At 54.4% G+C, this 13,805-nt stretch overlaps 2 protein-coding genes across 4 annotated transcripts in view; both read left to right on the forward strand.

Annotated features, from left to right (window-relative positions):
* Positions 1–13,805, forward strand: part of LOC101525203 (apolipoprotein L2-like) — a 36,306-nt gene that overhangs the window by 2,977 nt on the left and 19,524 nt on the right. The window contains exons 1-3 of one of the 3 annotated variants that reach the window (XM_058673288.1): positions 12,564–12,586; positions 13,040–13,232; positions 13,773–13,796. In XM_058673288.1, the coding sequence (XP_058529271.1) occupies positions 12,577–12,586; positions 13,040–13,232; positions 13,773–13,796 (227 nt within the window). In that variant the 5' untranslated portion in view covers positions 12,564–12,576. Of the gene's footprint in view, positions 1–2,064; positions 2,155–12,563; positions 12,587–13,039; positions 13,233–13,772; positions 13,797–13,805 lie in introns of those variants that run through there. The other 2 variants (XM_058673290.1, XM_058673291.1) reach the window with 2 other exon arrangements.
* On the forward strand, positions 2,477–5,360 carry LOC131482039 (apolipoprotein L2-like). The gene is made up of 3 exons (XM_058673384.1): positions 2,477–2,483; positions 3,151–3,277; positions 4,481–5,360. Exons 1-3 carry the CDS (start codon positions 2,477–2,479, stop codon positions 5,358–5,360), a joined length of 1,014 nt encoding a protein of 337 aa, XP_058529367.1.

Here is a 13,805-nt window from a genome sequence, read left to right on the forward strand (position 1 = left end):
CTCGGTTCCAGGTCTCTCATGTTGGCCATGTGTCTTCTTTTTAGTAGCTCCTCATCCCTCTCTTTCTGGCTGTCACTCCCTCAATTCATTCTCTTTTCAGTTATCTGCTGACCCACAGGTCCCCAGAGGGCCAACCAAAGCAGTAAGTTGCTTTAGGGCTCATCTGGCTTCCTGGGCCCAATCTTTATCACTTACCAGATCTCTTTCTACAAAAAAAAAAAAAAAAAGAAAGAAAGAAAAACATTTATTTATTTAAAAGGGAAAGTGACAGAGGAGAGAGGGAGACACGGAGAGTGAGAGAAGATGGTGCTGGCTCCCTCCCTAAATGACCCTGGGACCAGGATTGTGCCAGGCAGAAGCCAGGAGCCTCACTGGATCTCAGAAGCCAGGAGCCTCACCTTGAACCCATGTGGGTCCAAGCACATGGACCATCTTCTGCTGGGAGCTGGATGAGAAGGGGAGCAACCAGGACTTGAACCAGCACCTGTAAGGGATGCCAGAGGCAGGTTAAAACCTTCTAGGCTGCAGCGCCAGCTCCCATGTACGGGATTTCTGAGTGTGGCCCTGTCCCTGCCTTCGGTGCTCGCTATCAGGGCTGCACCTGCTGCTCACAGCACACTCAGAGGTTATCAGGAAAGCAAAGTGCAGTCTCGGTGCTGGGCCTGGGCAGTCCACAGACAGGTGCCACGCTATCAACTCTCATCATGCATGAGCCATGACTGCCATGGCCACACTTTCGACCAGCTCTCTGGAGGGACTGTGGCCAGGTGCCCTTTGGCCTTCTGAAGCCAGTGCCCACCCACCGTTCACATTTATTTCCCCTCTTAGCTCGAGGCCTGAGCACCAGCAGCAGACCTTAAGACCCTCTCTTGTTCGAACTCTGATTTTTAAAACTCAGGTCAGCTGAGACCCAGTGCGCATGACAGAGCTACTCCTTCTGACCTGACCAGCTTGTCCACTCATGTCACGTAACCATGTTGTTCTAGGCCTCAGAAATATTCACATGTTGGTGCGATGTGCCCTTGTAGTCATCTCACGTCCAGAAAAATCTCAAGAAAATGACCCCCAGTGTGGGCAGTGTTTGGCAAACCCAATGTTCTTGGCCTTTACATACAGGAACAGAATCAAGTGGGGTTCTGGCAGGAAGGGGCAGCCTGCACTCCCAAGGAGGGCGCTACACTAATGGGAGGGACCTGGCCAGGGCTTGGCAGGGTTAGGGGCACTCATGGAAAGACCCAGCAGAAGGAAGCAGAGGACAGACTTTGGGTGGCTGCAGCCCAGGCAATGGACCGAGAGCACCCTGGGCACAGGTAGAGGAACTACCACAAGCTTGCACACATGAGCTAATCTGACAGCGAATCTAAGGGAGACACTGCTCAGGACATGAGTTTAATCAAGACCTGCACTCGAGTCCCCACTGGAAAATCCTTGTCACCTCACTTTGTGGTGCTGGCTTCAGCTTCATTGCTAAATTTATTAATTTTAAAGATTTGTTTTTATGGGCCTGGCAGCGTGGCCTAGCAGCTAAAGACCTCGCCTTGGGCGCGCCAGGATCCCATATGGGCGCCGGTTCTAATCCCGGCAGCTCCACTTCCCATCCAGCTCCCTGCTTGTGGCCTGGGAAAGCAGTCGAGGACAGCCCAAAGCCTTGGGACCCTGCACCCGCGTGGGAGACCCGGAAGAGGTTCTAGGTTCCCGGCTTCGGATTGGCGCAGCACCAGCCTATTGCAGTCACTTGGGGAGTGAATCATCGGACGGAAGATCTTCCTCTCTGTCTTTCCTTTCTGTATATCTGACTTTGTAATAAAATAAATAAATCTTAAAAAAAAGATTTATTTTTATTTACTTACAAAGCAGAGTTGCAGTGAGAGAAGGGAGACAGACAGAATCTGACTCACTCCTGAAATCTGCAATGGCTGGGGCTGGGCCAGGCTGAACCTGGGGCTGCTTCCAGGTCTACCACGTTGTAGCAGCCTCCATTACCCGCACCCCAAACTCACGCTATCAGGCCCCCATACCAAAGTTCCCTGCCACCAACAGCTGCTTTCTCCTCTCACTGGACAGCAGTGAAGATGGAGAGCAAGGAGGAAGACCATGGCGCAGCTGGCGGCCACGAGGAAGACAAACAGGGGGGCGATGGCACCATGGTCCCAGGTAGGCACACTTCCTCCTCCTGCTGCAGCTTGGTTGTGGGGTGGCCCCCGGGGCTGAACTCAGCCACGTGGGCTCTCTTGGGTCTGCAGGGCCACCTTAGTCACCTCAGTCCACATTGGGTGGGGAGAGCAAAGAATGCGAGCTGGTGCTCCTTCTGGGTCTTCTTGGGTGCAGGGCCCAAGCCCTTGCACCATCTTCTGCTGCCTTCCTAGGCGCGTGAGCAGGAAGCTGGATTGAAAGAGGAACAGCCAAGCCCTGAACTGGTGCCCATACTGGATGCAGATGCTGCTTTTTAGTTACAAAAGTCTACATCTACACAATAATGTGGCGTACAGAACTCACAGACATATATGTTAAATTGTGCACATTTTATAAAGGTAATTCTTTGCTAAGCAGAATGAAAAAGAGGCAAGTTAGTGAAATCTTTGAAAGTGTCACTCTCACCCAATACACTAATTGCACAGCCCACTCGTGGCTGAGCCTCAAGTGGGAAGGCACAAGTGGAAGGGTGTGAGGCCATCGTGGGAGCTTGCCCTTTGTGAGGCTGTATCCCATACCTGCTGGAGGCTCTGAGCTGGTGAGCACCAGGTGTGCTACTCTGCTCACAAACACCCCGGGGTGGGGCTTGCCTGCTGGGTCTCAGTCCTGGAAGATAAATGTCCAAGTTCAAGGTGAGAGCTGGCCTTCTGTGTGGGGATGGCTCTCTTCCTGGTTGGCAGAGAGCGCTTTCTCCTTGGGCTGTCCTATGTGTGGGGAGACAGAGAAACAGGGAGACAGGGAGGAGATCAGGAGCTGGCACTCCGTCCATGTCTTGGAACGCTGTCTCCAATGATAGTCCCTGGAATAGGGATTCATTTGGGTCCCCAGTCCCGGTAACACCATCGGAATCTCCATGTGGCACCTGCTCCAGGAGAATCTGGCGCATTTGGCTGTCTCCCACTCAGGTCACACTTGCACTCCCACGCCTCCCTCTAGCTTCCCTTGCTCTCTTAGCAGATGACAAAAGCCACTTTGCAGACATCATCGAGTATATCAAGAACACACTGAGCAGGGAGGAGCTGCAGCAGCTGCTGGTGGAAGACGAGGCCTGGGAGATACTCATGTCCAAGGCGGAATTGTCCAGGTAACCTCCAGGGGGTGGGGGCCCTGGTCATGCTGCCCACATCTCCCCACATGTCAGGCCCTCCTATGGTGTGCGTGCAAATTCCAGGTGAGCCGACAGACCCTGCAAGTGGGTGTTCCCCAGAACCTGAGCACTTGGGGTGACCCGTGCTTGGTGGGCTGCCTCTACACTGCACACCCAGCCCCACAGTGACACTTTTCCCTCCAACCACTCTTCTATCTGTCCGTGCATCCCGAGAACCCCCTCCACAGACACTTTGTTAGTGACACCAGGGACTGGCCCTTGAGTGAGAAAGCATCCTTGTTAGATAATGCCCCACTACAAACAGCTTTGGAATACTAGAGTTATGTATTTGTTTATTTGAAAGCAACTTAGAGACAGAGATACTGAGAACACGTGTGTGAGAGTCATCTGCCGGTTCACTCCACATGGCTACAACATCTGAAACCAGGAGCCTGGAACACTAGCCAGGTCTCCCACGTGGGTGCAGGGACACAGCCCTTGGACCATCCTGCAATACTCTGCCAGGCACACTGGCAGGGAGCAGAATCAGAAGTGGAGCAGCTGGTACTTGAACCAGAGCTTATAAGTGATGCTGGCAATGTAGGGAACAGCCTGACCTATTGGGCCAAACTACTAGACCTTCATAGCATCTTAAAAGGATGTTGATACAGGGTCAGCACCGTGGCATAGTGGGCTAAGCCACTGTCTGTGAGGCTGGCATCTCATATGGGCACCAGTTCAAGTCCTGGCTGCTCTACATCCAATCCAGCTCTCTCCTAATACACCTGGGTGGCAGCAGAGGATGGCCCAAGTGCTTGGGTCCCTGCACCCACGTGGGAGACCCAGCAGAAGCTCCTGGCTCTTGGCTCCTGGCTTTGACCTGTCCAAGACCAGGCCATTTTTGGAATAAACCAGTCTCTCTCTCTGTCTCTCTCTCTCCCTCTGTCTCTCTGCAAGCCATTTGATTATTTTGTAAAAACTGTCACTTATACATTTTTACTTCCTCAATGAGTACATTCTATAGAACATCTGTATGACACAAGCCATAGAGACTCTGAAAGAGAGATTCTTTATATGCGTGAACTCCCTCCCTTCCTGACTGGCAGTCAAAGTGCTGACTTAGCCAGGATCCAGACTCCCCAGCCCATTTCACAGATCCAAAGGCTGCCTTTCCTCATCGTGTGACCTTTGTTGTTACAGTGAGGAGGCACACGCGCTACGTGAAGTCCTGGCCAAGTGTAGCGCTGACTCAGACAAGGACCCAGAGGACAGAGCGTGCCGAGCAGAGCGGCAGGCGAGGGAGAGGTTTTTGAGGGAGTTTCCGCAGGTGAAAGCGAGGCTGGAGGAGAAAATAGCAAAGCTGCACGCCCTGGCGGACAATGTGGGCAAGGTGCACCGGGACTGCACCATCACCAACGTGGTGGCTTCCTCCACCGGGACCGTCTCTGGTATTCTGAGCATTGTCGGCCTGGCTCTGGCCCCTGTGACTGCAGGGGTCAGCCTGGCACTCACAGCCACCGGGATGGGACTGGGTGCAGCTGCTGCCGTGACTGGTGTCTCCACTGCCATTGTGGAGCACGTAACCAGAGCATCAGCGGAGGCCGAAGCTGGCCGCCTCACGTCAAGCAGCGTCAACCAAGCGGAGCTGGTCGCAAAGACTGTGGGTCAGAGTGTCCCCAAAGTTATCAATGTAACCCAGAAGTTCTTTGAAGTCCTGGAAGACGTCGGGAAGAATGTGCACGCCATCAGGGTTGCACGGACCAACCCCCGCCTTCTGGCCAGTGCCAAACGCCTCATGACTGCAGGGAAGATCTCAGCCCGCAGCACTAGGCAGGTACAGAAAGCCTTCGGGGGCACTGCTCTGGCCATGACCAGGGGAGCCCGCATTGCAGGTGCAGCCACCGCTGGGCTCTTCCTTCTGTTTGACGTGGTCAGCCTTGTCCAGGAGTCGGTCCACTTGCACCAAGGTGCCCCTTCTGAGTCGGCTCAAGATCTGCAGCAGCGGGCTCAGCAGCTGGAAGAGAAGTTGGCGCAGCTCATGGAGATCCACAGGAGCCTGCAGGAGGACGCAGCTGAGTGAGCCTGGCCAATGTCCAGGTCAGCCGAGTTGTGCTGACAGGAGCCCAGCAAGCAGACATATTTTCTGAGGCACAAGAAGGCTGAGATAATGTCTACTGATCTGGGCATTAAGGAACTTGACATTGCTGTAGCTGAGCACAGGGAGGGATAGTAGATAGTACACAGGTCAGAAAGAAGGTAGAAGTCTGGAGTCTGGAATGCGTGAAGAGGTGAGAGGTGCGGGGGGGGTGGTGAGAGCATGCCTAGGGGAGAGGTCAGAGGTCAAAGGAGTGGCTGAGAGAGGAGTCAGTGGTGGGGGACGGGGCGTGAAAGTTGCAGTGGGAGAGGGTTCCGGTGAACTGTGTATTGAGGACTAAAGAATGCAGTCAGGGCATGAGAGAGCAAGGCATGCAGTGACAAGCCCCTAGAGCGCTGCAAGTGAGAGCAAGCCAGAGCCAGGAGTGGTTGGGGGATGGAAGACAGGTGGTGCTCCACCGCCCAGGCTCTCTCCCCAAGCTCGCCCCACCTGGAAGCACACCACCCAGAGCCAGGCTCTATCACCCAGGCTCTCCCCAGCTGGAAACACACCACCCAGAGCCAGGCTCTGTCACCTGGGCTATCCCCAGCTGAAAGCCCAGCCAACAACAGGCCTTTCTCTGGAAGGTAGGGGTGCTCCCAGTGCTGTCTGCATCCCAGGGGACTTGTCCTGGAAGGCAGCCAGAGCTGGACGCTGGCAGGGAAGGCTTCGTAGAGGGCAGAGCCCATGAGAGACCTTTCTGGGACTACCAAACATTGTGGAACAGCCAGGTTCCAGGGTCACTGCTAATGTGTGACAGGATCGGGGTTGGCTTCAGAGGGTAAGGAGCCAGGAGAGGTCATGGAGTTGTGGCGTGTGGAGTGAGTGACCGCCCCAAGGTGCTGCCTCACTGAACCTCAACCTCTTCTTCAGCTGAGGAAGGGGTGCAGGATAAAAAGAAATCTCAGATGTGTCAGGCTCTACCCGTCTTGCATTCAAGACATCTGTTGACTTCTGTCAGAAACATTTTTTGACTGAGAGGGGCTGACCCCATAGCATGGCAGGCTAAGCCTCTGCCTGCTGTGGTACAGGCATCCCAAATGGGTGCTTGTTTGAGTCCCTGCCACTCCACTTCCAATCCAGCTCTCTGCTGGTGTGTCTAGGAAGGCAGTAAAAGCAGGCCCGGGTCCCGGGGTCCTGGCAAGGTCTGGGGAACCTGGAGGAAGGGCCTGTCCCCTACCAGCTCAGGTCTGGCTGTTGTGGCTATCTGGTGACTGAAGCAGCAGGTGGATGATCTCTCTCTGTGTCTCACCTTCTTTCTCTGTAACTCTGACTTTCAAAGAAAACAAATAAATAAATATTCCAGAACAATGGATTCAGACCTGGAGCCTTTTCTGTGTTCACTGATTGGCTTGTCTGACTGGTTGTCTGATGTTCCTTGTTCAGGGACCTTCAGCTGGGGCTCCTGCCATCCCCGTTAACTCCAAGGTAGAAACCAACAGGCTAAAGGAGGCAGTGGCAAGACAGAGCTGACTTCTGGTCTACCTGTGGGGTAGAGCCACCCACCACTAGGACAGCCTGGCACCGTGGGCCTTTGTGCTCAGGTCATGCTGGATGCCACATGGTGAGTCTTTGTCTCAAGCTCAGGAACAGCGTCCCATGGCTTCATCCCTGCACTTGAGTTTAGTATTCCCACTCTTGCTGAATCTGCCTCTGGGTGGTCTACAGCTTCAAGGTTGGCTTCCCCTGGGTCCCTCCTGGCCAGGCTCCATGGCCTGTGAGTGAGGGACCACCTAGGTATGCAACATTTAGCTCCCAGAACTGCGCATCCAAGCCGCATGCTACACAGCCTCAGGGACCACCTGCTCTGCTTCACCTGCTGTCCCTCACTTCCCAGGTGGCTTAGGTGGGAGGAAGTGGGTGCCAAGTGGGCAAGTGGGTCATTTGTGGGCATGTGGTAGGAGTTCACCCCTCTTTCCAAGGCTGACTGCAGGTAGCACAGCACGGTGCCATGTGCTGCTTCCACTCACAGGCTCGTGGGCATTTGGATGGTGCTGCCTTTTGGGGCTGTCAGGGATAATGGCTGTGGATAAGGGTGTCTCTGGTTTTGATACTTTGGCTTCTGTCTCCAGGAGTGGAACTCCTGGGTCCCTGGGGAACAGCTGTTTCCCATAGAATCTGGGGATTACTGTAACTTAGGCCAAGTTCCAGGCAAGGACCTCCTTGGTGACTGCCAGCTTGGTGGCTCCTCTTGGCACACATTCCTGAGCTGCCAGCAGGTGTCACTGTGGGGGCCTGCGCTCCATCCCAGCTGTTGCTCCACACTCCTTCAGTTGGGAACGTGTTAAAGTGGACACTGCTGCCTGTGTATCTCTTTGTTAACCCTGTGACTGCTCAGACTGAACAGCCAGCCTCATCACTGGAAATCAACATGGTTAAATACTCTTTTTGTATGTGTTGTACTTATTTGAACGGAAGAATTAGAGAGGAGGAAAATGAAAGATAAAGATTCTCAGTAACACAACAGTTAAGCCAACACTGGTGACATCAGAATCTCATATGGGTTTCTGTACAATACCTGGCTGCTCCACTTCCATCCAGCTCCCTGATAATGCATCTGGGGAAGCAGAGAAGGTGGCTCAAGTGTGTGGACCCTGCACACACAGGGGAGACCAGGATGGAGTTCCGGGCTCCTGGCCCCAGCCTGAGCCAACCCCTGCTGTTGTAGCCATTTGGGAAGTGAATGAGCAGATGGGAGATTCTCTCTGTGTGTCTGCTGCTCTGTCTGTATCTGCCTTTCCAGGAGCTCACATCGCTCTCACCTGCACCCCTAGAACATGAAGGCTGTGGGTGGGCAGTGGTCATCTGTAGACTGTACTGAGCTGCCCTGAGGTCGGTGCCTGGTGCTCAGGCCAGGTTCACCATGTGAGAAATAACAGTCAGAGGGTGTGCGGGATGGGGCTGGCATCCTGCCCCTCAGTGGACTGCCAGCAGCAGCCCCAGGCTATTCCTGAGCTGTGTCCAGGTGCAGCTGAGCCTGCTTCTCTAGAGACAGGCTGGCTGTGCCCTTACCTGCTGAGCCTCCCAGCTTCCACTAAGTGGTACTGCGGTAGCCCTGGAGCTGACCTCTGTGCTGTTTGGCCACAGAATTCAGGCCAAGGGGCCAGAGAGAGGGAGGAAGCCCACAGGGTGTCTCCTCTCACTGGGGCAGCAAAGGGCCGGGCAGGGCTGAGGCTTGGCCAGGCCATTGTTTGTTTGCTTTGTAGGTGTGATGGTGAGCCTTTTGGGTCAGTGGCTTTCGATTTCCATTTTGGGTGCACATTTATATCTGGCTGGAAGAACAGGTCTCATCACACAGACGCACAGCAGGCGACGCTGAGGACAGGTGGACCAGCAAGGATCCCTGGTAAGCCTGGGACACTGTGAACCCCCTCCTTGTGCAACCCTTCGTGTCTCTGCAAGACAAGGATCACTGCCATGCATGTGGGGTGAGTGAGCTCAGAGAGGTTAGGTGGCAGGTCCCAGGTCACACAGCTCAGCAGCTGCCAGCCTGCATTGACACTCAGATTCCTGTCTGCCTCTCCCTAGGTTTCCCTGGTGTCTCTTAAGAGTGGAGGGGCAGGGAGGTGGAGAGGACCTGCCCCAGAGGCTTCAGAAGTTGTCCCAGGCTGGGCATGGGTTTGTAGGAGCAGAGACAGAGCCAGGAGCCTAGGACTGACCAAGTCCTACTCCTTGGCCCAAGGCAAGGCTCCTGAATGCCACTCTGCCTGCCACGCTCAGTGTGGTCCCAGGGGTGTCACTTGAACCTTTTGAGTTAGGTCAGGGTTTGCTGACTGGCTGCCACCCCTCCCCACCCCCCGCAGCAGTTGGCTGACCTGCTCTGAGCAACTGAGGTGCAGTGGGAGTGAGGGGAATGTTGCTGCTGGGGACCTGGGTGCTTGTAGAATGCATGTGAAGCCCACATCCATGACACTAGCAGGTGGAGTGGGGTGGGGGATGTGTGGCCCCCAGCTGGCAGATCTGAGAAGTCAGAGCGTGTGGTGTACAGCTGGTGGGAAAGGACCTTTTAATATGTTGGCAGGGGGAGCATGTAATTCTTACCTGCTCCAGTTCTCTGTGTGTTTTAGCTGTCTGTGTATGTGTGTGTGTGTGTGTGTGTGTGTGTGTGTTTCTCTCTTCCTCTGTTACCTGCCCCTCATTGCAGCTGCCTTGTCATGCGATCTCAGTCTCCTGTAGTCAGCCTTGGAGGGTGTTGCCTTCTGTGCTGCTACCCCTCCTTTGTCCTGGCAGGATATTGTCCACAGCAGGAAATGGCACGAGGCCTTCGGACTCCTCTCATGGACATCACGTCACTGCCCTGCCTGTCAGCAGTGGAAGCCGAGCTGCAGCCCATGGCCTTGCCTGCCTTCGTGGCACAGTGGGTGCCTAAGCGGCAGGTGCTGAAGCAGGTGGTCCGGCTGAGGGTCCTCTGAGAGCCTGGAATGTGTCGGCTGTGTCTGTGGGGCCCCTGGCACCCCTGGGTGTGGCAGCCCTCGCTGTGTGCAGTCTTCCCGCCCAGCCCTCTGCAGTCAGATGCTAACTTGAGCGTTTCTTCACCTGGCTAGGATTCACCTGGCTTTTCCCTTCACATTCATTCTTTTGTTGTTTTGTTTTGTTTTGTTTGAGACGTGTTTCTTCTATTTGAAAGGCAGAGTTACAGGAATAGGAATGAGACATAATTACCTTTCATCTGCTGATTCATCCCCCACTAGTTTACAATGGTGCAGGTGTGGCTAGACCGAAACCAGGAGCCAGAGGCTCATTCTGGGTCTCTTATTTGGGTGTAGGGCCTCAAGAACTTGGGTTGTCTTCTGCTGCTTCCCCAGGTGCGTTGGCAGGGAGCTGGATCAGAAGTGGAGCAGCCGGGCACAGCGGATAGTGTAGCACGTAAGGTCCTCACCTTGAACACGCCAGGATCCCATGTGGCTGCCGGTTCTCCCTTTGGACAAGACATAGATGGCAGAAGCTCCAAAGAGAAGACACAGGGCAGGGAGGGGTGAAGAGAGTAGAGGAACTGGGGTAGCAGCAGCTCCTGCGAGGCCTGTGACCTGGCTGTGGAGCCGGGTGCCCTATCCCTGCTTGAACAGGAGGGAGGAGGCTCTTGGACACCTGGGAGATGAGGTTAGTAGGGCCCTGCCCCAGGAGGGGCTCTGAGTGGGTGATTGGGAGGAGGGTTACAGGCAGGCACCCCTGGGAGACCTGCTGCAAGCATTGTGGAAAGCCTCCTTGCTTTCTGGAATATTCTATGTTCACAAGTGCTCCTTCCTCCTGAGGCTGCATTGTAGTTGTTGGCCTGGTCACACGGGCTGGTTGTTCTTCCTCCTGCACATCTGGCCCGAGCTTGCCTGCCCAGGATTCTTGGTAGGAGGACTGAGCACCAGCACCCAAGGACGTGTTTCCTAGACCCTTTCAATTCATAGGCAACTCCCTGACTTTGTGCCCGTTCAGCCGATCCGATGCTGGGAACCTGGAACCTCTTCCAGGTCTGCCACACGGGTGCAGGGTCCCAATGCATTGGGCTGTCCTCGACTGCTTTCCCAGGCCACAAGCAGGGAGCTGGATGGGAAGTGGAGCTGCCGGGATTAGAACCGGCACCCATATGGGATCCTGGAGCATTCAAGGCGAGGACTTTAGCCGCTAGGCCACGCCGCCGGGTCCTCACCCATTGATTCTTAACCCTTCATCCTTTCCATCCTGAACAATTATGTAATTACCATAGAGTTTTTTTTTATTTAAAAAAGGACAGTGACAGAGGAAAGAGGGAGACACAGAGAGTGAGAGAAGATGGTGCTGGCTCCCTCCCTAAATGACCCAGGGACCGGGATTGTGCCAGGCAGAAGCCAGGAGCCGACCGGCATTGTGCCAGGCAGAAGCCAGGAGCCTCACTGGATCTCCCATGTAGTCCAAGCACGTGAGCCATCTTCTGCTGCCTTCCCAGGGCATTAGCAGGGTGCTGGATGAGAAGGGACTCAAACCAGCACCTGTAAGGGATGCCAGAGGCAGGTTAAAACCAGACACGTGGAATACCAGCTCCCGTGTATAGGATTTCTGAGCGTGGCCCTGTCCCTGCCATCCGAGTTTCCTTCTCGGTATCAGGGCTGCACCTGCTGCTCACGGCACACTCAGAGGTTATAGGGAAGTGGCTGTGCAGTCTCGGGGCTGAGCCCAGGCAGGGCAAAGTCCACAGGCGGGGGCCACACCGTCAATTGTCCATGCCTGCATGAGCTGTAACTGCCATGGACATACTTTCAGACAAGTTTCAGGGCTATGGCCTTTGACCACACACCACTAACATTAGCTTCCTCTCTCAGCTCGAGGCCCAAGCCCTAGCAGCAGCCCTGAAGACCATCTTGCTCTAACTCTGCGCTTCAAAACTCAGTACAGCCAAGACCCGGTAAGCCTGACAGAATCAACTCCTTCAGACCCAGCTGGCTTGTCCCCTTGCGTCACACTAGTGCGTGGCTCTGGGTTTCAGAGTCTTGATGCTATGTGACCTAGTAGTCATCCTACTTCTAGAAAAATCTGAAGAAAACGCTCCCCCCCAGCACAGAGGGTCACCCTGTGTGAGTCCACGAGGGTACAGCACCGTGGGAAGGACACAGCCAGGGCGGGGCAGGGCTTTGGGTCCCGAGGCGCTGAAGGTCCCGGCAGAAGAAAACAGGACAAACTTTGAGTGCTGCTACCACAGGCAGTGGACTGACAGCACCCTGGGCACAGGTGGAGACACTTCTACCAGCACGCACACATGAGCTACCCTGACAGCCCAGCTCAGGGAGACACTGCTCAGGACACGAGTTTAATCAGAACCTGCACTTGAGTCTGCAGGGAGCATCCTTGTCACCTTTGTGGTGCTGGACTCGGCTTTATTGTTATCTGAATGAATTTTAGAGATTTGTTTTTATTTACTTACAAAGAAGAGTTACAGCAAGAGAAGGGAAGACAGACAGAATGTTACTCACTCCCGCAATGGCCCCAACGGTTAGGGCTGGGCCAGGCTGAAGCCTGGAGCTTCTTCCAGATATACCACATGGTAACGGCCCCCATCCCATGTGATCAGTCGAGATCAGGCCTCTGCCCCACAACTCCACCGCCCACAGCTGCTGTCTCCTCCCCAGGGCTGAAGGCAAACCTCTAGCTGAAGGTGCAGATGGCCAGCAGTGACGAACTGAGAGACAACGGCCTCATGGTCCCAGGTACTCACGCTTCCTCCTCCTGCTCAGGCTTGGGACCCATGTTGGCACCACCAGGATAGCTCAGCCAAGTGGAGCTTTCTTAAAAAAAAATATTTTTGTAATGTACTTTTACTGGAAAAGTAGAAAAGTAGAAACAGAGAGAAGGAGATGTTGAGAGAATGATCTTCCATCCACTGGGTCGTTTCCCCAATGTCCACAATGGTCAGAGCTGAGCCAATATGAAGCCAGGAGCCAGGAACTTCCTCCAGGTCTCTGACACGGATGCAGGGTCCCAAGGCTTTGGGTCATCCTCCACTGCTTTCCTAGGCTGTTAGCTGGGAGCTGGATGGAAAGTAGGGCGGCCAGACACTAGCTGGCATCCATATGGGTTGCAGCGCTTGTAGGAGGAGGATTAGCCAATTGAGCCTACATGCTGGCCCCAAGTAGAGCTTTTTTCCTCCACTTTCTGAGCAGATGACAAGAGCCTGATAATCCGCACCATCGCGTACTTCCAGGACGTAGTGAGCAAGGTGGACCTGCAGCGCCTGCGCACAGATGCCGAGGCCCAGGAGGCACTTCTTTTTTGTTCTTTTTTGTTTTGTTTCTTTGGTTGTTTGTTTTATTTCTTTTTACGGAAGGCATTTCTGTCTGAGGCTGGATCATCCAGGTAATGGCTGGCCTGGCCACGGTAGGCACACAAACCCCAGCAAGTTGATAGTTTCCGGAGCAGTGACCAGCATCCAGGGCCTGTGCCGGGCATGGGCCTGGGCTGGGCGCTCACCAGTGGGCTGCCTCTGCCCTGCGCCCAGTGTGCCCAGCACCATAGATGAAGATTTCCCGCTCCCACCCAACTTCTCTGCAGCCACCCCGAGTGCTGGCTTTACGAATAACTTCCGTAGTGTGGCCAGGGGCTGGCCCTTGAGTGAGAAAGCATCTTTATCAAGTATGGACAACCACAAATAAATTTTTTAATTATGTATTTGCTTATTTAAGAAGCTACATTAGAGAGAGACAGATAATACATGTGCAAAGGAAACCTGCTGGTTGACACCCCTGTGGTGACAGTGGCTAGGGCTGGGCCAGGCTCAAGCCTGGAGCTTCTTCCAGGAGTCTCATGTGGTAGTAGTCCCTCGCTCTAGCACCCACACCGAGATCAGGCCACCCAAACCAAAGTTCTCTGCCACCACAGCTGCTTTCTCCTCTCCAGTGGTGAAGCCAAACTTTCCTGCCCGACAGTGCA

The sequence above is a fragment of the Ochotona princeps genome, chromosome 15 (assembly GCF_030435755.1).
Source record: "Ochotona princeps isolate mOchPri1 chromosome 15, mOchPri1.hap1, whole genome shotgun sequence".
Classification (NCBI taxonomy): Eukaryota; Metazoa; Chordata; class Mammalia; order Lagomorpha; family Ochotonidae; genus Ochotona; species Ochotona princeps.